Genomic DNA, 23,952 nt, shown 5'->3' on the forward strand with positions numbered 1-23,952 from the left:
ACTGATTAATTAATATAGCATATATATGTAGCTTCTGTTCTTCAGCTTGGAACCCTCGAATCTTAACATTTATTTTGATTTATGGTGCTGAGTTGACAGGTCAACACCACAGGTGGCGCGACGGTACTTTTGTCGGCCAGAAGGATCATTAATAAGTTTTGTACTATTTTTGCCAACTCCATTGGCGATAATTGGCAGTGGATCGTTTGTTTTTCAGCCGACAAAGAAGGCCATGTGAGTATCGGCGTCGGGGGTTTTAATATTGCCCAGAAATGAGATATTTTTTAATTATTTTGACCACTCGACTTGTGGTAGATTTTCTTCTTTTAGCTCTTTTTTTTTTCGTTTTTTGTTTGGTGGTTAATTTTGTCTTTGGAAGAAAAGGACTCTTAATTATGTGTTCACCTGCTCCTGTATTTTTTTAAATATTTTTTTTGGGTCCACGATCTTTTTGGGAAGGACTATCTACTCTGTGGTAGATATAACAGGGTGTTCCTTAGTGACATGTTTATACTTAAAGGGATAATTATTTTTTTCTGGATCAGGAAAAAGCAGAAACAGACAGTGGCACAGGAATAACAAGGACTTAATTCTAAAATGATATACTCTCCGGCACAAAATTCTGCCACCCTAAAAATTTAACTTTTTATTTTGTAACGTTTGATTAATATTGAGCTATAGATCAAGAAAACCCTTCACAATTAAGGCTAGCATTAACGGAGGAATCTCCGTTAACGCTAGCCATAGCCCATAGCTCTTGTAACAGCTCTTTTAACCTCATCGCACAAATGTTCGATTGGATTGAGGTCGAGACTACCAGGAGGCCATTCCAATCTTCGTAGTCCAATCTCATCCAGGTACTCGTTAACTACTCGTACTCCGAACTCGTTACCCCGGCAAACGTGGGGCCTGACATTATCATGCATCAGTATAAACTGATTTCAAATGAAAGGAACAAATGGAACGACAACTTCTTGGAGGACATCCTCATAATATAACGGTGGGTATTGAGAGCTCCATTTTCAACAAATTCAAGATTGTAAAAATATCAGTACGTTATTTAAAACTCATAAAAGAATAGAGATAAGAAGTTAATTCAAAAAATGAAATATTAGGAATACATGTAAGATTACAGGAATTTTTTTTTGTCCAAAATGCCCGTCGCATTTTTTCCACAGGGTGTTAGAATTTATTGCAAAAAAAAAGGATTGGAAGAGACGCTTACTCAGCATATAAAAGACCATACCATCATGTGGTATACTGATGGTTCCAAAACCAAAGCAGGGACAGGGATAGGAGTATTTGGGCCGAAAACTGAATACTACGAACCAATGGGCACCTACCCCAGTATCCTTCAGGCAGAAATTTGCGCTATCGAAAGATGCGTACAATTTATCTTAGATAGGAACTATCGAAAACAGGAAATTGCCATCCTATCCGATAGTCAAGCAGCACTTAACGCGATCAACTCAGTAACCATCAATTCGAAGTTGGTCAAAGAATGCCTGGAGAAGCTCAACAAATTAGGCAAAGAAAATAAAGTCCTCCTACTCTGGGTGCCTGCTCACCAAGGGATAGAAGGCAATGAAAGGAGCGAACACTCCACTAACTAGACCAGAACCGTTCTGTTTTCCAAACGGGAACCAACTGAAAGCGGAACTGAAGAATCTACTCCATCCGTAACTTGGAATGGGTGTCTTCCAACGGTCTAAGACACGACCGAGAAAAATCAAAGGTTTTCCTTGATTTAAGTAAAAACAATCTTCGGATTGTCACGGGGTTTCTAACAGGACACTGTCTCCTCAACGAACACCTCAGTAGGCTGAAACTGAGAAACAGCGGCGAATGCAGATTTTGTGGGGAAAATGGGGAAACACCAGAACACCTTATCACTGAGTGCGCCGAGACGACGACCATTCGTGCCATGAACCTTGGTACGTCTGATGTCGAGGATGGAGAGCTGGCCTCTGTGGAGCCGCCTCAGATACTGGCTTTTCTTAAAGCCCTGAGACTGTATGATGAGTTATAACTCGTTATAACTCAAGAAAGGGGAGCACACAATAGATCTATAAGGTCGCGGTGATTATCTCCCCTCCTAAACATTCTACATTCTACATTCTACATTGCAAAAAACGAAGTTTTGATTTACCCCGTTATAAGCCCACCTAATCGAAATATATAAGCCATTAAACTAATAAAAAATAATACCAACAAATTTATCTACAAACTAATACCATAATCATTGAAATCGGATTACAAATTCTGCTTAGAAATCGGATTCTTTCATAGAAATCGGATTACTGCTAAGGCAGGAATAAAGTGCCGATTACAACAAATTTACCTGAACAAGCTAAACCTGTATCAAAGAAGTGTTTTTTGAAGAAAGGAAACATCGCTAAAACTGTGCTTATTACTAACTTCACTAACAACGATGAGAACGTAAAAAATTTAATACCAATAAAAAACCATCTCAATTACCAAATTATAACCACGATATATAACCCGATAACAAGATATTATGACTAAGCACCAAATACCTCTATATATACAGGGAATACCCTCTTCTGTGGCACAAGCAACATCAAACGGGCCCCTCCGTTTTTGTATTTATTGGACTAAATTAAAAACGATCCCACCCGATGGTCGAATAGTACCCAGTCACGTCCTGTTGGCTCCCCTCACGGCTGGCAAATAAATTTTAATGGAATCCGTCCCTGGTATCGTATTGGTTACAGTTAATTTGTGGAGGTAGCGTCACGCCATATAATATTTCCCCCTTGTATATTTTTTAACACACACGATATACACCCAATTTGTTGTAATTATGGGTTATTATTTTTCTAGCTACGTCATGCATATGGTTTTTTGTATGAAATATTACTGTTTTTAAGTGACGCGACGATTACAAGGAAGGGAGGTTTTTTCCTATTACAAATAAATAGTTTTATAGGATAGGTATCCCATTTAAAAAAAAAACATGAGTTTGGGACATATTTCAAGAACGAAAGCACTAATTCTAAGCACTCGTAAGCTGGAATGGAAATCCTCCGACGCACACACGGCAAAATGCTATGTTTAGCTTGACGAAAATCCAGATTAATTTTTTTTCGTGTGTTTATCCACACATTGTTTTTCTTATTACATTTGTAGGGCTAATTTTAAATATTATAAATTTGTTTCCATAGCAACCGTTAAAATTGCCTTACATCTATCAAAAATAGTAGATAACATTTTGGTACAATCGCATTCCAAGCCGGTTTGGATCGAGCACAGCTCTTCTTTGGAGTTTGGATCGAGATATCCGTGGAAGCGGTGAATAATGAAACCATTATTCACTAGCGAATAATGAATATTATTATTATTTCATAAACTCATGTACATAATAATCAAATTATAGACGAGTCGTGAATAAAATATATTTTGTCTACATTCGAAACAGTTCAAATTTATTATATTGATGTTATTTAATTGTACTACATGGCTGTAGCCTGTAGCTGTACTATCTATAATGATAATTAATTTTCAAGTGGCTGTGCTGGGTGTAAATGACACTCTTTTGCACTCCACGTTTGTGCAAGGCTAACGCTCATCCCAGAAAGTGCTCGTTATAGTTGCTCGGAAAAATTATAATATTTAAAATTATGTCCACAGATTTTATAAGAACGACAGTAAGTGGATGAACTTATGGGAATTCTAGTTCCTTAGTTCTAGTTCCTCCGGAGGAATAGTTCCTAAACTAGGTCTTTAGTTCACAATAGTTCCCGACTAATATTGACATCCCCCTTGCTTGCTAATGCGTTTCGTTGTCAATCAGAACTATTCACAGTATGATCTGTATAATTTTTATAATGTACGGAGATATAACGAGACGTGTAATTGTGTATGTTAAAAACATATAGGTAAGTTTTATTGCAGATAAAAAAAATAAAAAAGAAACTCAAATCAGAGTTTAAAAAACTATATCACAAACCAATTGGAGCAAATACTACAAACATTTTACAAAAAATTGCATTTTTCCTCACTTCAACCATTTTGTTTTTGTCTAAAAATTCAGAATATCTACTTCGTTTTATAAGATATTTCTTAATTTTAGGGACCTAAAGTGAAACATTGCCATAAAATATTTAAAAAATAAACTAAAAATCAAACACAATATCCACGACAATTTTCTGTGGTAATAGACAAGGCCGAATCCATCGTCGTCGCCTTGTATTATATCTCGGATCTGCCGACTAAATAGATTCCCGTGAACTAGTCTTTCAATTAGTTCCTCTATGTCCGGATTCGATAACATACGGCTGGCACTCCCTACTCCTGCCTAGCATCGATCGCGCTGGCCCGATCCGTACGTACGTAAAATAGTCTTTTATTTAGTTCCTCTAGGTCCGGATCCGATAACGTACGGCTGGCACTCCCCACTCCTGCCTACCATAGGGCTACGCGTGCTGGCCGATCCGTCGCCGTCGCATATTATTATATATCGGTCACAGTCTCGATCCCGGAATAGGTCCTGAGGAACTAGTTCTTTGAGAAATCAGGAACTAGTCCCTTTCATTCCGGGGTCGGAATAGTTCATTGGAACTAGTTCGTTCACGAACTACACACCTCTACGATGAACATACGAAAAAAATATTTCTAATTTCGATTTTTGTCAAGCTAAACGTAGCATTTTCCCGTGTGTGCGACGGTCTAAGACGCTCGAAGAAATTTCTGCAACCTTTCTTGATTTATGTAAGAACAATCTTCGGATTGTCACGGGGGTTTTAACGAATAATTTTAATAAATAAATATTTAATGAATATCTCAGTAGATTGAACTTAAGAAATAACGGCGAATGCAGATTCTGTGGGGAAAATGGGGAAACACCGGAACACCTCATTACTGAGTGAGCCAAGACGACAACCATTCATGCCATAAATTTTGGTGCGACTGATATGGGGGGTGGAGAACTAACCTCTGTAAAACCGTCTCAGATAAGGAGACTGTATGATCAGTTATAACTCAAGAAAGAGTGACTCAATAAATCTATAACTTGCCCCTTCCCATACAATTTACATCTACAATTTATATTACATGCACTAAATTAGAGCATAATATATTACAAAGTAGAAGTCCAATATTTCATTTTCAACGCTATATAAAGGCGGTGTCGTACAGAAAGTCGATAATACAATATAGGAATATACCGTACGTTCGGGCTAATCACTTGCAAGCCTTGCATAATATGGTTTCTTTTAAAAATGAAAGTCATTTCCTTCCATTATTTGTACTCTGCTCTATAGCAGTGTTTTTTTTCTGGTTAATTAAAAAAAAACGCTATACCAGTGGAAACTGATACCTGTTACCGCATATTGCGTGTTATTTTTTTTAAATTTTAAATAACGTATTTGGAGAATTTAAAAAAACGAACAAAAGGATAATACATTGGCAGTTATTAAAAGTGTGGTAACATTTTTAATTGTTTTGTAAAAATGCAGCAGGCAATGAAAAAGCTAGAAAAGGAGCGAACACTGCACTAACTGGATCAGAACCGTTCTGCTTCCCGAGTGGAAACCAACTTAAAGAACCGGGAATACTCAGGGTTGGAAAAAATCATGATTTTTTTTAAAATCAAAAAAATCAGATTTTTTAAATTTAAATCCGATTTTTTTATTTTAATAGAAAACATTATTTAAATCGGATTTCCAAATAATTAGGACTTAATTCCAATTAAAGTCCTATTCTAAATGGCTAAATCTTCATAACTCTGCCCGATACTGATAACATTGACAATGATTCTATGGCGCGTGTTATTTTCCCACATCAGTCTCCAATATACACTTGCGCGCATAGAAATCGGCCCAAGGCAAACTTTTGAAGTTAACTATATATTTTCTAGAATATATTTGTCAGATTAAGAAAAAATATAGGTATACTGTTTGAAAGACAATTTTATATTCTTTGAAGAGTTTAGAGATATTCATTTGTATTTCGGTTTCTTTGGATTAAAATTATTAAATTAATGCATGAAACAAATTATCGTTTTTTATTACTAAGATGTATGCCATTATTTATTTATTTATTGATTGACAATTAACTAAAATAAATTTTCAATAATGGGTATGACTCCCTCTTGCTCTTACAACATCTCTCATACAGTTTGGCATAGATTCAATCAAGTTTGATATTGTTGCTTGCGGTATGTTAAGCCACTCTTCTTATACTGCAACAATGAGCTTTGGGATAGAGGTTGGGGCTCTTTATCTGGTACGAATCCTTCGTTTTAGCTCATCCCATAAATGTTCTATCGTGTTTTAATCTGGACTGCATGCTGGCCATTCCATAACCCGAAAACCGACTTCTGAAATGTAATCGTTTACGATTCTTGATGTGTGTGCTGTTCGAAAAAAGATATTATAAATCAGCATATTTTCTGACAACGATTTGAAGATATAGTCTAACATCAAAAGAACCTTTTTCTGCACTAGAGGTTGCGAATGAAATGTATTCGAACAGCGTTTTTTTGTCACTTGTACATAAATTTCAAAATAAATTCCTGGCCTTTGTAAGTCTAATGGATTCACACGAAATTACTTCAAAAATCGGTCCAACATTTTAATTGATCAATAGAAATGTAGTAGGTATATGTGTTATACAAATCATTTTTTATATAGTTTTATAACATTTACAATTATTTTTCGATTTATTAAAAGTATTTGAACGTTACTATAATAGCAAGTGTAACATTTTATTTAATGAATATAGGGTATAACTGTTATAGAAATATTTTTATAGTTTTCTAGGACACATTTTATAACTTTTACACTTTCGATTTATTGTAGTTTTAAAAAGTTGATTTTTATTTAAATCATATGATTAAAATTAAATAAATCTACATTTGATTCTAAATCATGCCAAACCTGGGAAGACTCCACCTGTAACCTGGAATGGAATCCTCCAACGGTCTGCAGATTCTGTGGGGAAAATGGGGAAACACCGGAACACCTCATTACTGAGTGAGCCAAGACGACAACCATTCATGCCATAAATTTTGGTGCGACTGATATGGGGGGTGGAGAACTAACCTCTGTAAAACCGTCTCAGATAAGGAGACTGTATGATCAGTTATAACTCAAGAAAGAGTGACACAATAAATCTATAACTTGCCCCTTCCCATACAATTTACATCTACAATTTATATTACAAGCACTAAATTAGAGCATAATATATTACAAAGTAGAAGTCCAATATTTCATTTTCAACGCTATATAAGGGCGGTGTCGTACAGAAAGTCGATAAATACAATATAGGAATATACCGTACGTTCGGGCTAATCACTTGCAAGCCTTGCGTAATATGGTTTCTTTTAAAAATGAAAGTCATTTCCTTCCATTATTTGTACTCTGCTCTATAGCAGTGTTTTTTTTCTGGTTAATTAAAAAAAAACGCTATACCAGTGGAAACTGATACCTGTTACCGCATATTGCGTGTTATTTTTTTAAAATTTTAAATAACGTATTTGGAATTAATATTTAAAAAAATGAACAAAAGGATAATACATTGGCAGTTATTAAAAGTGTGGTAACATTTTTAATTGTTTTGTAAAAATGCAGCAGGCAATGAAAAAGCTAGAAAAGGAACGAACACTGCACTAACTGGACCAGAACCGTTCTGCTTCCCGAGTGGAAACCAACTTAAAGAACCGGGAATACTCAGGGTTGGAAAAAATCATGATTTTTTTTAAAATCAAAAAAATCAGATTTTTTTAATTTAAATCCGATTTTTTTATTTTAATAGAAAACATTATTTAAATCGGATTTCCAAATAATTAGGACTTAATTCCAATTAAAGTCCTATCCTAAATGGCCAAATCTTCATAACTCTGCCCGATACTGATAACATTAACAATTATTCTATGGCGCGTGTTATTTTCCCACATCAGTCTCCAATATACACTTGCATGCATAGAAATCGGCCCAAGGCAAACTTTAGAAGTTAACTATATATTTTCTAGAACATATTTGTCAGATTAAGAAAAAATATATACTGTTTGAAAGACAATTTTATATTCTTTGAAAAGAGTTTAGAGATATTCATTTGTATTTCGGTTTCTTTGGATTAAAATTATTAAATTAATGCATGAAACAAATTATCGTTTTATATTACTAAGATGTATGCCATTATTTATTTATTTATTGATTGACAATTAACTAAAATAAATTTTCAATAATGGGTACGACTCCCTCTTGCTCTTACAACATCTCTCATACAGTTTGGCATAGATTCAATCAAGTTTGATATTGTTGCTTGCGGTATGTTAAGCCACTCTTCTTATACTGCAACAATGAGCTCTGGGATAGAGGTTGGGGCTCTTTAAATGGTACGAATCCTTCGTTTTAGCTCATCCCATAAATATTCTATCGTGTTTTAATCTGGACTGCATGCTGGCCATTCCATAACCCGAAAACCGGCTTCTGAAATGTAATCGTGTACGATTCTTGATGTGTGTGCCCTCGCATTGTCATGCATAAAAGTGAATTCGTTTCCAATGTAGTCGACGTAAGGTACCACATGAACTGTTAAAATCTCCTCTATATACCTAGCACCAGTTAAACCTCCTCTCCCGTGCCGACGGTCGCCCCAACGGATGAAAATTGGGTCGGTTCGTGCAGTTATAGAAATTGTACCCCAGATCATGCAAGAACCACCTCCATAAGCAATCCGCTCCTCAATGCAGCATTCTGCGAATCGCTCACCTGGCCTCCGGTACATTTTTCTTCTTCGGTCGCTACCATAGAGGCATATCCTGGTCTCATCTGAGAATAAAACACATTCCCATTGTTCTAGTGGCCAATTCAGATGTTCCGTGCAAAAGGCAGGCGTGTTTGACGATGAGCTGGGGTAAGTTTTGGACCAATTGCGGGTGTTTTGGGGGTCATGTTACTTTCCTTCAATCTTCGTCTTACTGTCCTCTGACTAATAGTCACTCCTCGTGTTTCACGGAGCTGTTGTTGCACCTGAATAGCATTAAGATGCCAATTTCTTAATATTGTTGACACAATAAAGCGGTCATCACGATCCGTTGTATATTTCTTTCCGTTCCAGGTCGCCTACGAAAGGATCGAGTCTCCTCATATCGTTCACACACTCTTCGAACCGCTCCGTGTATTATATGCAGTTGCCGAGCTGCAGCTCTGTGTTTAAGTACATTTTCAATTAAAGCGATTACTTTGGCAGCTTTTTGCCGAGATGTATGCATTAAATTAAAACACTAATCAAACAATGAAACACAACAAATCAAACAATGAAAGAACAATGTACAAATTTCGATTACAAAGTATCAGTAAAGTAGTAATTGCAATATTTGATAAGTTTTTTATTCTTATTGTCACCACAACACAAAAAACCCTTCATTGGTTTACCCGTTGCTACGCATATAAACGATAAGTACTTTGGATAAATTTATAATCATATTAAAGCATGTTAAATTGTCTTTGAAACAGCTCATATTTTTTTCTTGGTCTGATAAATAGATTCTAAAAGACACAAATAAAGTCAAAAGTTTAGAGTGGGCCGATTTCTATGCACGCAAGTTTATTTCGCAAAAAAAGTCGCTCGCTTCAGATCAAAAAGATTTTTTTTTTGGAAATGTCACAAGAGTATTAATTTTTGTCATTTCAACGCCTAGGCATAAAAGTAATAAAGTAAAGCACTTTTACCTAAGGATAAAAGTTTTTATATTCGCAACGTTTAAAATTGATGAAAAAATTATTTGTAATGTTTGAAAAAATATAGTATATTCTACTCGGAGTAAAAATGTACTTTTGTGCCTCCCTGTTTACGCTAGTCCGTCAAACGTATAACCTCGTCAAAAAAAGTATAATTTTTACTCCTTACACAATACACTATTGTTCGGAAATAGTCTTAAGTCGAGAATGAAATTAGTATTGTCTATTGTCAAAGTGTAAAATACTGCAGGTCGAAATGTCGGTAGAAATTTGGAAAGAACTAGAAGATAACAGCTGTTCCAAAAAAGATATTATAAAACAGCATATTTTCCGACAACGATTTGAAGATATAGTCTAACATCAAAAGAACCTTTTTCTGCACTAGAGGTTGCGAATGAAATGTATTCGAACAGCGTTTTTTTGTCACTTGTACATAAATTTCAAAATAAATTCCTGACCTTTGTAAGTCTAATGGATTCACACGAAATTACTTCAAAAATCGGTCCAACATTTTAATCGATCAATAGAAGAAGGTATATGTGTTATACAAATCATTTTTTATATAGTTTTATAACATTTACAATTATTTTTCGATTTATTAAAAGTATTTGAACGTTACTATAATAGCAAGTGTAACATTTTATTTAATGAATATAGGGTATATCTGTTATAGAAATATTTTTTATAGTTTTCTAGGACACATTTTTATAACTTTTTACAGTTATTTTTCGATTTATTGTAGTTTTAAAAAAGTTGATTTTTTTATTTAAATCATATGATTAAAATTAAATAAATCATTTGATTTAAATCATGCCAAACCTGGGAAGACTCCACCTGTAATCTGGAATGAGAATCCTCCCGTCTAAGACACTCGAAGAAATTTCTCAGGACTCACGGACAGGAACACACTGTCTCAGTAGACTGAAGCTGAGAAACAACGGCGAATGCAGATTCTTTGGGGAAAATGGGGAAACACTAGACGACAACCATTCGTACCATAAACTTTGGTACTATCGATATCGGAGGTGGGGAACTACCATCTGTAACAGCGTCTCTCTGAGACTATATAATGAGTTATCTAACATACACACAATATCTTATAGTTTCCGAGCTACCAATGATGAGGCTCAAATTTTGGATACCCTGTATACAGCACTGTTTATTTTTATTCTTCGATAGAACCTGTTACCGATACCCCACGAAATCCGTCGTCGTATCGGGCGATAGCTACCGAAAATCAATCAATAACAATCTAAAACAGGTAGCAGCTAGCTTTCTTTGTAGCTTCGAGTTTATAGAACCCTCGCCGTTTCCCAATCTGTTACGTCATTGTCAGACAATTAACTAAGCGGCTTCTTTGAAGCCCGACACCGCAAGTCAGAGCGGCAACGCCGCAGGAGTTTATTTACGCCAAGAAAGGCGACACCACCAAAAAATCTCTTCTTATAGAACATTCGTTCTCCAATCTTCTTTAAATTTGGCATTTGTATTGAGATTGATTTTTGGTTATGCTTAAAACAGATCTATAATGGCCTATGTTTTCTTATTCTCCATCATCGTAAATAATAGCAGTTTTATCAAAATCGGTGGAAATAGTTTAAAAATTGACCATTTATTACTAGTCTTTAGAAAAATAGAATATAAACAAAACGCTACAATTTTGAAATGAATCATTGAAATGACATCTTGTGTATAAGCTATTGAGAAATTTCGAGATTTTAACATTGACACCGATGACTATTAAGTAACCAAATAATCGGTCAAATCGTTCGGAAGGTGTTGGTTCTTGAAACAAAAAACCGTTGAAAAAACACGCCGTCCTTCACTGAGGTATTGGTAGAGGTCGTTATAGAAGTGCTCTTGCCATAACTAGTTTCGAATTGAGATTAAAACGTTGCCATAGCTTTAGATTTTCAAAGGAAGACTTGAGAATTCATTTTTAAAACAAGATTACAATTTATTTATGAGCCACAATTGATGAAAGAGGAATCTATAGATAATAGATGGTCTATTCTGCATTGATTAAGGATTTTGCAATCTACGTGCTTTAACTCACCATCTGAATCTCCTTTTCCTCTAAGTAGTCTGGATATAGCCGAAACACTTGGGGCAGTACTCCTGTCACAAATTCCTTCTTTCACTAATCGATCACGAATTTCCCAGCTAAAAATTGAAGGATTTTCTCGTTTGTACTGCTCTATTCTCGTCTCTATTTCCGGCGTAGCTACTCTGGGCTTAGAGCCACCGATAACTCCGGGCCGGATAGACCCAGTTTCCTGAAAAAGACGAAAAAGCGTTTAATGGGCTGTAATGTGCACTTTACAGCTCAAATTTGTGGGCGGTAATGTGATACTTTACAGCCCATTGGGTTGTAATGTTAAAAAACGTTTTTTTAGAATTTGAACAAAAATACAGTGAGGCTCGAATTTTTTCTGGCGAAAAAGCGTTTAATGGGCTGTAATGTGCACTTTACAGCCCAAATTTGTGGGCGGTAATGTGATACTTTACAGTCCATTGGGCTGTAATGTTAAACATTTTTTTTAGAATTTGAACAGAAATACAGTGAAGCTCGAATGTTTTTTGCAAGTAATTTGTGTTTTGCAATCTGGCTAGGTATTTTTTTCTCTATAATATCCCCTTAGCGTGTTATGGGATGAATAATTTATATTGTTTGGTGTTTTGTGGATTGTGTAGTGCTGTAGCTCATTTGCTAAAGAAGTTATATCAGATTTTCTATATTATAATTTTACAATTAATTTTTTTTTTCTGGCCATTTCCAAATTGCAATTTAATTTATTTCGTTCTGCACCGAAGTACTTGGTACTACAACCTACTTAAAAATACAAGATAGTTATTGGAGAAGGGTTATTTTTACGAAAAATCAACAATTTTCTTACGAAATAACAAAAATATGTCGTAAATTATGACTGAAAGGAGCCTGAAACGAGACTGACGGTAAAACCGGACGCGTGTGAACATGCCCTCTGAAAAATTCAAGTTAAGGACACATTTTTTATCGTTTACTGAGAGTATTTAAGAGAAATGGAACTCCGTAAACAGACCTTTACGCTTTTCCTGAACCGCTAAATTAAAAGGTCTGGGAAATTGATCGGCGTGAAACTGGTACGACTTCTAATCATTCCTAAAGGAAGTACCGATTGTACTCGGTCGTTAAAACAGCCACGTAGGGCGTAAAATAACGTAGGAAGGTCAGTGTGGGTTATAAACCAGATTGTTTGGGCTTTGTATTGTGCGTATATCGTATTGGGCTTCTTAATAGTCCATTTCACTAGACCGAAAAAGTAGCAAAATAAGCTTTCGGCATTTATTGTTTTATGTAAAATTGGCTAGGTATTTTTACACAAATGAAGAATTAAATTATAGATAAACGATTATACTATATCCGTATTGTAGCACATTTTTATACAATTTCTTTATTTTTAAAATTTTGATGGTGAAACATCAACAAAATGCATGAATATGTTGATATTTTTGAGCGTTAACAGTGCCATCTATAAAATTTAATTTACCCAAACCTCTTGCTGATATGCAACCCCAAACCATAATCCCCTTAGGAAATTTAACAACCCTCTTTAAGAAATCTTTACGAAATTCTTCTGCTTTATTTCGTATTATTCGTTTTCGATGATCTCCAACGCAAACATCAAATTTAGACTCATCACTAAATATGACCTTATTCCAATCATTTTATGTCCACGATAATTTAGATTTTGCCCAATTGTAGCGATTTTTCTTTTGAATTTCTGTCAGTGGCGGTTTTTCTTTGGCCTAAATAAGAATTTGTATCAATAATCTTCAGGTAATTGATTATCCACACAAAATAAAGTTGACCTTGTAAAACCCCAGACCGCATTTGTGGATATATTTTCGGCAACATTCTTTTGATATATTTAAACCAGTTACAATATTCCATTTAACTGTTACTTCGCGAAGAGTACTTCTTCTCGCAGACTTGCAAATTTTTACTAAATTTCGTAAATCTCTCTGAGATACAACTTTCGGCCTTCCCGAACTTTTACCTTTAACGTCTACGTTGGCAGATTCGCCGTAATTTTTTATTATATTAAAGACCGTGGTTTTTGGAATACTTAAATCATCAGAAACTTTTCGAATTCTTTTTCCTGTATTGTTTTTCGAACTGTATTGACGAAGGATAATTTCGCGTAGTTTTTGATTTGTAGCTTTTCCACGAACCATTACTTTGGATTAAATTAACAAAATTGAAAATTAAAAAAATTAAAATGTCTTACAGTAAATCTCATTACTCAAAGTATCGAGTCACTTACCAGCTGTCAGTGCTGAAGTAAACAGTTTGCGACATTTGTGACGTTTATAGCAAAGCCGCCTATGATGATATTAATTATTTAAAAATACTTGTCCCAACATTTAGTTGTCAGCAAATTTGTCCTTTTATGAACAAAATCCGCTACTGTAAATATGGATTGATTTACAAATTCATAAAAATATTGTCAAGTTGTTTAGGATATATGGCTATGTTTATATTTAAAAAATTAAACATATATTTTTCAGTCGTTTTGAAAAACCACGGCAATAATTCCATAATATGACCTTGTCCCAACATATAGTTGTTAGGGCTCGTATTATATGTTTTTGATCAAATCACTATTAAGGGACAATAAAACGATTCAAATTGAGTTAGTTACCTGGTATCTGTTCAGGATTTTGCTCACGCAGCCGTGGGATACTCTCAGCTGTCTCGAAATGACACAGGGTCTTATTCCTGCAGCGGCCATTTCCACTATTTTCAGTCGAATGTGGTTGGGTAGCGGTCTGCCGTTGATAAAAACTCCGCCCAGTTGATTGACTCTTCCTTGACCTGAAAGAATAAAGCAGTAAAGAAAAGACAATTTAGAATTTTCCAAATAACGTTCGTTGAAATTCCCAAAATCGGTTTTGTAAAGTTTGTTTTTTTTAACCAGTAACCAGTAATATTTAAGTTATTTAGAAATGTAATAATATTATTGAACGAATACGAGACCAAGATTTGGTCTCGGTCTTGCAGGGTACAAGCTTGGTTTTTAGCAATATATTTATAGAAAATCTTTAAATAAATAGTATTTTAATACAAAAAAGTTTCAAAGAAAGAACCAGTATTTATCAGATGAAATTATTTATTTTTTTAGTATTTCAAATTTTATACAAAAGCCTGGAAAATACTGTTTGCGATAAATTAAAACAATATTTTTGAAATAAGTAACTTTTTGTATCATGTATATTTAAAAATGTATTTAAAAATTTACTAATATTATTAAAAACAACTCATATTTTAGTACTAGACTTTTACTTAAGTGTTTGTGGTGGTTAATCCCGTTAAACTTAAAGACCCAGTATATTTAAATGGGTATATACAACAACTATATCACAAATATATACAGTGTTTTTATTTTAACCGCGAACATATAGGCGTCAATCATTGTAATTTGTAAATCACTCCCGTGTTGTCAGTTCATATCTAACCTTTTATCATCCATTGATGAAATACCGACAGGCAATATTGTTTTTTTCGCCGAAAAATTAATAGACATGAAATAAAATTCAAACTATTTTTTTTTTCTACAAACGTCCAAAAAACGACAAGGTTCCCGAATTGATAGCAATGTGCGAAGTGACATTTTCCTACGTAACCATGAGACTGTGCGCGAAGTAATGCGCGAAATGCCTATTTCGCACACTGCATGTAAATTATATGGGATTTTGGAATTTTGATTTTTGGAAAATGAAGAACTAAATCATAACTACTTATTTATTTCGAAATATTCAAGAATGAACAAATATCAAACTTAACACTAATGCATATTCTAGTTATTATTTACAATATTAACATTAATAGTACAACCAGTACACGAACAAATATTTAATCCCAAACTTGATAGTTCTGATTTTGCTTGAGATATGGGGGTTTTGGGACTTGAGACACTATCCGATTTTGTTGTAGAGGTACTATATCAAAAATATCTATAAACATTGCATTAGACATATTTACCAAGCCCGAAATCGGGCTTCGTCTGTGGGCCTCGTGGTACATTTCGGGCTTGATATAAACGGGTTACCTTAATTGCTAATACATTTTGATAGTGATGGGTTGTTATTTAACTATCTGTTATTTTATAACAATTATTTATAAATAACATAACGCAACCGTTACTACTTCTAAAAAATAACAGATATAAAATAACGACACGTAGAGATCGGCCGCTCGTGAAACGAAAAACGAAGTCGGCGCCCTGCACCGCAACGAAATTCTATGCTGCTCGAAGCAATTCCAAAAAACAACTAGTATGGATGAAAAACATGTTATTTCGTCAACCATCGATATAGGCGGCGAGACAACGGACAAGGGAGTGGGGAAAACGCTACGGCGAACGTAGCTGCTTCGGTCGATACCGTCGATGGTCGTATTGGGTTCGCAACAGCTTAAAAATAATAGGATATAAAAGAAGCAGGTTTTTTGAAACAGTTGCGGGCATAACGCCTGGCGGTCGAGATAACAGGAGTGGGAAAGGAACGCTGCTGCATCGGTCGATTGTCGATGGAGGCTCGCAACGGGTTGGAGAAGCAGTCATTTTAGATATGTTGTTTTTCAACCTGTTACGAGTATAACAGGGCGGCGGTCGAGATAATCGGAGTGGCAAAGGAACGCTGCTGCATCGGTCGATTGTCGATGGAGGTTCGAAACAGGTTGGAGAATAACGCATCAGTTTTTTTAGATACATTCTGTTTCAACCTGTTACGAGCATAACGGGCGGAGGTTGAGATATTATGGCGCTGCGCTGTATGTTTCAGTACTTACTTATTAAGTTTCAATATGTATTTATTTATTCTGAAAAATTTTCAGAATAATATTTTAAGATTTTTTAAAAATGTATACAGGGTGTTTTGAAAAATCTGGTCATTGATTAATCACGATCCTGCTTAAAGCCCTTGACGTAAAAAGCTGATTTTTGGAAAACGGATTGACTTTAGTGTGTAGAGGTTCGATAAGAAGGGATTTTTCGAAACTCGAATTCTAAGGGGGTGAAACTACTCTCAAATATTAGAATATTTTTTATTTAAAAACCGGTGAGTTTTTCGGAAAAAACTCTTAAAACACGTATATTTTATTATGTTGTTTTACATATTTTAAGATTTTTTAAAAATATATACAGGGTGTTTCATAAAATATGACCCTGCTTGACGTTTAAAGCTGATTTTTGGCAAACGGATTGACTGGGGTTGAGGTTCAATAAGGAGGGGTTTCTCGAATCTACAATTCCAAGAGGGTGAAAACGCCCCTCAAATATTACAATATTTATTATTTAAAAAACGGTTAGTCTTTCGGGAAAACGCCTGGAAACGCATAATTTATTTTGTTTTTTTACATATTTTGAAATTTTTTAAAAAATCATACAGGGTGTTCCAAAAAGTTGAGTAATTGATTAACCACGATTTTGCTTAAACTGCTCAACGTTTAAAGCTTATTTTTGGCAAATGTGAGAAAATTTTATCCAAATAACGCGAACGAAGTCGCGGGTACACGCTAGTTTAAGTGTAAAATTAATTCGAACTCTAGTGTGTAGTTGGTTTACTTATTAAGAATATACTACACATTTTCTTATATTGCTATTTTTTGACCGCAAATGGTAAAATCATAACTAAGAGCTTCTCGCCCGTCGAGTGAGATGCACCCTCTACACTGCTACGCAATTCAGGATCTACGCGGATCGAGGGGCAGGGCGTAGGTAGATCGGAATGTATAGGTAGGTATAGACGAGTGGCGGAATTTTGGCTTTTTTTATATCGCAATTTGTAAACAGCGCTTATTTGTAAACAACCACCGTTTTTAGAGAGGTATTTTAGATAACAATCGATATTTAGAAATGTTTTGACACCCTGGAAATACTACCACCGAGCACGTCATTGTTGCAACTTGCAACTGCGTTAATACGCCTGGCGGTGACCGCCTCATACTCTTTCAGATATTTAGCAGTAAAATAAAGAAACCTGTTATTTTTAAGCTGTTATTTTAAGCTGTTTTTTATAAATAACTATAACAGTTTCAACTGTTATCTAAAAATAACAGTTTTGCCCATCACTACATTTTGATTGCTGTCTTGTATTTTCTAAATTGAGGTGAAAATAACAAAAAATTATAACCTTTTATGGAACTTAGGTAAAGTTTTACTGTATTTTTTTTGTAAACATTTTTACAATCTATTTTAAATTGCTCCTGGAATTGTTGTTAAAATTAAGTAAACAAGCAAGAATTGACATTTAAGGGTATGTAATAAAAGTGGGCTTAGGTTAGGTTGTGTTAGGTTAGGGGCAGTAAATGAAAAAGAGCAGTAAAGATATAAATATGAATTTCATTAGCTAGCGATAATAGAGAATTATATACAGGGTGCGAAAAAATAGTGTACCAAAAAAGAAAAAGTTTCTATGAACATAAATGTGCCGTGCTTCCTGAGAAAGGTCCAGGCCTCATTTGAAACGTACCTTGTAATTTGTATCAAATATTTCCTTACATCTCACATGATTTCGATGCCTCGACGTATAGGATAACCTTTAAAAAACTTAACAAAAAGCACCTTCTTTACGTAGAAAATAAAAAAGCTCGAGCTTTTTGTGTCTAATGTTAAAATTACTGACTCTATTCATTAAGATAGAAAAATGTTTTATGAGAAACTAACTTCTATACCGTAATGGGGTGTACCCATTCAGAACTGTTGCAAATGTTTAGACTAAGTAATTCGCTATGCTATTAGAATGTGTGTAAGAGTACCAAAATTCAATGAAAAAAATTGGCGCCGGGAGGCACGTATAGCCGCCCATACTAAAATAACTTAACAAAAACTGGTAGGCAGTTTTTTTAGTTTCAAAGTAAAGGCATTTTTCCAATTTTGGTTCGCGGTTATTTCACCTATCCGCCACCTGGGGTCGCGTCCGATGGGAGTTTGGAGTTGTACACACGGATTTTCTCAAAAACAGACTACGAAAACACGGAATATCTCAAAAACTGCGACTTTGACTGATTTTGATGTTATTACAATTTTTTTTTTAAATGGAACATCCTGTATATTATTGCATTTTTGGCTTCCTTTCAGATCACTTTACATAATCCTAAGATATGAGTAAATCTATTTCGATAGTTTCAGAGAAATAAATAAATAAATAAAAAAAATATATTTTTCAGCCTTTTTTAAAAATATATTTAAAATACAAGAACTGCCCTAACATCAAAACTATATTAGCTATTTACTTTAGATTGGTATGTAAAGCACATTTAAGATTTAATTTAAAACACTTTAAATACAAAAAATGTTAATTTTTTAACTCTCCATCTAATAAAAAGTAATATACAAAAAATCATCCCGATCCATTCACACTTTTTTGAGCCACCCTATAGAAATTAAAATATTTTCCTGAAATACATCCTCCTACATACTTTAGGCACAAATTTTGTGCTTTAGGTTTTTATTCTAGGAGCTACAGATATACCAAAAGTAACGATTTTTTATTGGTATTTGTGATGTTTTATGATGAATCCAAACATAATATGTCATTAGTGTCATTATTTTGATGTAATTTGGACGGAAAAATTAGATTTAAATTAAACAAAAACGAAATCTGTTATAATTTCCTGTTGATAATCACCAGCTATATCATTAATTTTCGTTTTTTTATCTTGTTGTATAAGATGCATCGGCCAAATTAGTGTTTTAATTAGTTTGGTTAGGTTTAACGTAATTAAAAACTCATTTATTTTCAACTAGATGGGTTAATAGAAGTTGGGAGGGCAACGGCTAATGTATAATACATTGTATAACTTAATTTGGTGCAGTAATTGTCATCTGCATTGACACTGGGTGATAAATACTGCAGTTAATAAGTAGAGGCCGTTTTTTTATTGCAGTTTAGAAAAATAGATATTTTTTTATACAAGACGATAAAATGGTATTTTATCAATATGGATTGAATTATTGAGGATAATGCAATTTTATCGTCGTGTATAAAACAATATTTTTTCCCATAACGAGTTACGCTTTAACGGTTGGTCATATACTGACAATTTATTTCTCATACAACAAATAGCAGAAAAAAAGATAAGAAAGAATGAAGAAATACATATAACATTTGTGGATATAAAGAAAGCATATGATAATGTCCCGAGAAATAAACTATGGATGGCATTAGAAACTATTGGGGTTAGGCAGCATCTTATAGAAGTTATCAAAGAACTGTACACCGATAACATCAGTTATATAAAACAAGGAAATATACTCTCGGAACCCATATGTACAACGAAAGGTCTGAGACAAGGTTGTTGCGTATCCCCTCTTTTGTTTAATATTTACCTGGAGATAGCTCTCAGGAGGTGGAAGAGATCATGTCAAGGAATGGGTATTCCAATTAATGAGGAACATCTTCTGACACTTAATTTTGCAGACGATCAAGCAGTATTTGCTCAAGATTCCTTTAACATGGAGTTTATGCTCAGGGGACTATATACTGAGTATCGGGAAGTCAGTTTAGAAAAAACAGAATATTTGGTATTAAATTCCGACAACAAATTTGATATTCTAATTGACGACAAGGCAGAAATACAACAGGTAGACACATTCAAATATGTAGGAGCTATAGTTGATAAAAATGGAATCGGTGGGACAGAGATACGACAGAGAATTCAGAACGCGAGGAGAGTGGTAGGAGCACTTAACTCAATCTGGTGGGACAAACATATTAATATAAATAGTAAAAAACATATTGGCCAAACAATGGTAGAATCTGTCTTATGCTATGGGAGTGAGATATGGGCCCTAAGAGAAGAAGATAAACGGAGAGTATTGGCTGTAGAGATGGATTACTTACGTAGAAGCGCTAGAGTGTCCAGATTAAAAAGAGTGAGAAACGAGAAAATCAGAAACAGAACATCGGCACAAGAAACAGTGATTCAACGAATAGAGAAAAGAGGTTTGAGAAGGTTTGGTCATCTAATGAGGATGGAGGACACAAGATGGCCAAGACGTGTATTCAAATGGTCACCCACTGGAAGAAACAAAAGGGGACACCCGCGTCGGTCCTGGGACGATGGTATACGACAGGCGATGAGAGATCGGAATATCGAAGAAGAGCTCGTATACGACAGAGATGGCTGGCGATTGAGACTGGGAAGGCAACATTTAGTTGTATAATCTGTATAGTACAATAACTGTATTTTATAAGATTAATCCCAAATATATATTATTTTACGAGTAGAAAAAATTTTGTGCTGGGTTGGCTTTGGTTTCGTATGTAATTTGACAAATAAATAAAGCTGTCTCTTTAGTTGTCAGTTTTGAGTCAATATTTTTTAATTATCTTTCGTGTCGATTGCTGATTGAATTGGAGCCAGAAATGGGTCAAAACGAAATAAGTAAATTACCAACAGATATTCAGGCTGAGGCGACAAACGCCATATCCAAACACTTCCATTTAAATCCCGAATAACTTATGAAAAGGAATACAAAAATTTTCAAAAATGGAAGCTATAATTAAAAAACGTGCGAGAAGAAATAAAGTTAATAATACATTGCATTTTATAAGTCAATTTTAACAGTTTAACAGATCCAATCACACTTTTTTGAGCCACCCTATAAAAGTTAAAATATTTTCCTGAAATACATCCTCGTATATTCTTTAGGTTTACAATTAAACATAATTCTTATTTTTTATGGCTGATTAATTTAATATTCTTAATTCTATAGGAGCTACAAATACCTGACCTACTATTGCCGAACCCTGTATAGCTATATTTTTATTAATTATATTCACTTTCAAGAGAGGTTTTATTAGCATTAAAATGTACGTATTTGCTTTTGGTCCTCATTTTGGGGTTATAAACTGTATACATATAATAATATTTAAAACAGACGCAAAATATGGTGTAGAAAATGCCAAGATATGTAAAATTTTCTATCTACAATCCTCTGTCTAATACTACACCAACCTTGAAATGGATATCCAGAAAAACAGGGCCTGTGCATTATTCCAAAGTTTCCAGTCACTGTCATGTCGGTATCCACTTTAACGTCAAAAAGTCAATGTCGACACTTAAAAAAACTCTTTTTTTACTGTTCACTTCAAACTAAAAACTTCAATAGAAGAAACTTATGTCCGGTTCTCCAGGATCAACTCAGTGTCAGATAAGACATTGTTTAATTATTCCCGACAGAAAAATGTCCCGTTTTAGCGCAATTGAGCAAAACCCGAAAAGTCTCATTGCAAAATAGTTCAACTGCACCATCAGCTCAACAACACTGAACAGACAAGACTGTTTCTCACTTCGGCCTTTACAGGAACAGTGTGTTTAGGAATTATTTTGCTCCACCTACTACTTTGTTCGTGGGAGGAGCCTAAAAAGAAAGTTAAAGTTATTTTAGTCACCCAGGTAGCAGGATGGATTATAGTTAACCTGTCAGACGAAGAACAAATCATTGAAGGCGCCCGTGTAGTAGAACGAGATAAAGATAGAGTCCAGATGACCAGACAACGAATACAATCGAGATATTCTTGCTGAGTCGTCCAATAGTGATGCTGGACGACAGCGTTAGCAAAATAGAGTTTTAGAAAGAGATAGGTATTGGAAGAGGTGGTATTCTTTGGATACTATGACACCTCTTCTATGCAGTAGCGTGTGTTAAGTATCGTTAGGTTGATACTATAATGTTTCTGTATGTTTAGAAGCCATTGTTACTCTTTCAAGCATGATACCGATTATTTTTGTATTGATTTGTATAAAATACCTATTTTGACTTGTTTTTTCTCTTGTAAGTATTTTGGTTTTTAGATGTATGTTAAGGAAGATTTTATTTCAAATTGCAAAACCACTATTAAGGCATTTTTTCATGAGTTTGATATATTTTAATGGGACTTTATTAAAACTGCTGCTATTTACTAATTATTGAAAGGCGTAGAATAAGAAAATATAGACCATTGTGGTTCTACGAGTACAGTGTTAGCTGTAGGGGAAGTTTTAGCCATCAAATCAAAAATAACTCGAAAAACAAGATTCAAAAAATAAAGGTATCTAAACCTTCAAAGGTGTATATATTCTGAATCTACATAAAATTTCCTATAAATGTTCATATTTTATTATTGTATGAGTATGTTTACTATATTTGTAAGAACCTTTGAAAATGTGTAAAAAAAAACGAAAAATGATCAATTTTTCGACTTTTTTCTCCATACATATGTATATTTAATATTTATGTTGATTCTGGTCAGGTCACCGATTTTGATGAAAGTACTGTTAGAATAAGAAAATATAGGTCATTGTGGTCTTACAAATACAGTATAAGTTGTAGGGGAAGTTTTTTAACCGTTTTCAAAAATAGTTGAAAAACAAGGGTTCAAAAAATTAATTTTATCACATCACAAAGCCAAGGTATCTAAGCCTTTAAAGGTGTATACATTCTGAATCTACATAATATTTCCTATAAATCTTGAAATTGTCATAATTTTATGACTATGTTTACTATTGTTGAAAATGTATAAAAAATATCGAAAAATTTGGGCATTTTTCGCCTTTTTTATATGAATTTCCTGGGTATTATTAAGTATATGCCCAAATTGGATTATAGTATATTTGAAAAAATACATATCTTATATCTTATTGATTAATTCCAATAAGGTTCAAAATAATTACAAGGTCATAATTTGAGATTTGCTATCCAACTATACGTTCAAAATTACTATCTGCGTCTTTATTTTTTATAATTTTACGTAGAACTGTAATCAATAATCAAATAAAACATCTTTTAGCCAATTCTAGTAAAATTCTCTTTTTTTTTCGTCTTGCTAAATAATGTTTTCTAATTTTATTTGTATTTTGTTAAAATTTGATAAAAACGTCTTTTTTTTTGTCTTTTGCATTTTTGTATTGATTATTTTTTTAAATCAGGAGAGAATTTATACTATACCTTGTAATTTTTTCATTTTTTAATACAGTTCTAGATATTGACATGTTAACAGTCAGAATTTCTTGTGTTTTTTTAAATTTATTGGTTACCTCTCAGAAATTATTTTGTATATTTTTGTTTTCTTTGACACTATTTCAGCCTGTGTCATGTTACAATATATTCTTGAAATAAAGATGTATATCTATCTATCTATCATTGCGATAAACTAGAACAAAATTATTCACTATAACTTAAATTTAGTTGGATGAGGGTAAAAAAATTATAACACA

At 34.0% G+C, this 23,952-nt stretch overlaps 1 protein-coding gene across 1 annotated transcript in view; it reads right to left on the reverse strand.

The window, feature by feature from the left end:
- LOC115887533 (protein gooseberry-like) overlaps nt 1-22,017 on the reverse strand; it is a 31,342-nt gene extending 9,325 nt beyond the window's left edge. Inside the window, exons 1-3 of the mRNA XM_030906994.1 lie at nt 21,712-22,017; nt 14,393-14,565; nt 11,764-11,983 (exon numbers count right to left, since the gene is read on the reverse strand). Of these exons, the coding sequence (XP_030762854.1) occupies nt 11,764-11,983; nt 14,393-14,565; nt 21,712-21,775 (457 nt within the window). The 5' untranslated portion in view covers nt 21,776-22,017. The remainder of the gene's footprint in view (nt 1-11,763; nt 11,984-14,392; nt 14,566-21,711) is intronic.
- Between the last annotated feature and the right edge of the window lie 1,935 nt (nt 22,018-23,952).

The sequence above is a fragment of the Sitophilus oryzae genome, unplaced genomic scaffold, assembly GCF_002938485.1.
Source record: "Sitophilus oryzae breed Bouriz unplaced genomic scaffold, Soryzae_2.0 scaffold_576_pilon_pilon, whole genome shotgun sequence".
In the NCBI taxonomy this organism is placed as follows: Eukaryota; Metazoa; Arthropoda; class Insecta; order Coleoptera; family Curculionidae; genus Sitophilus; species Sitophilus oryzae.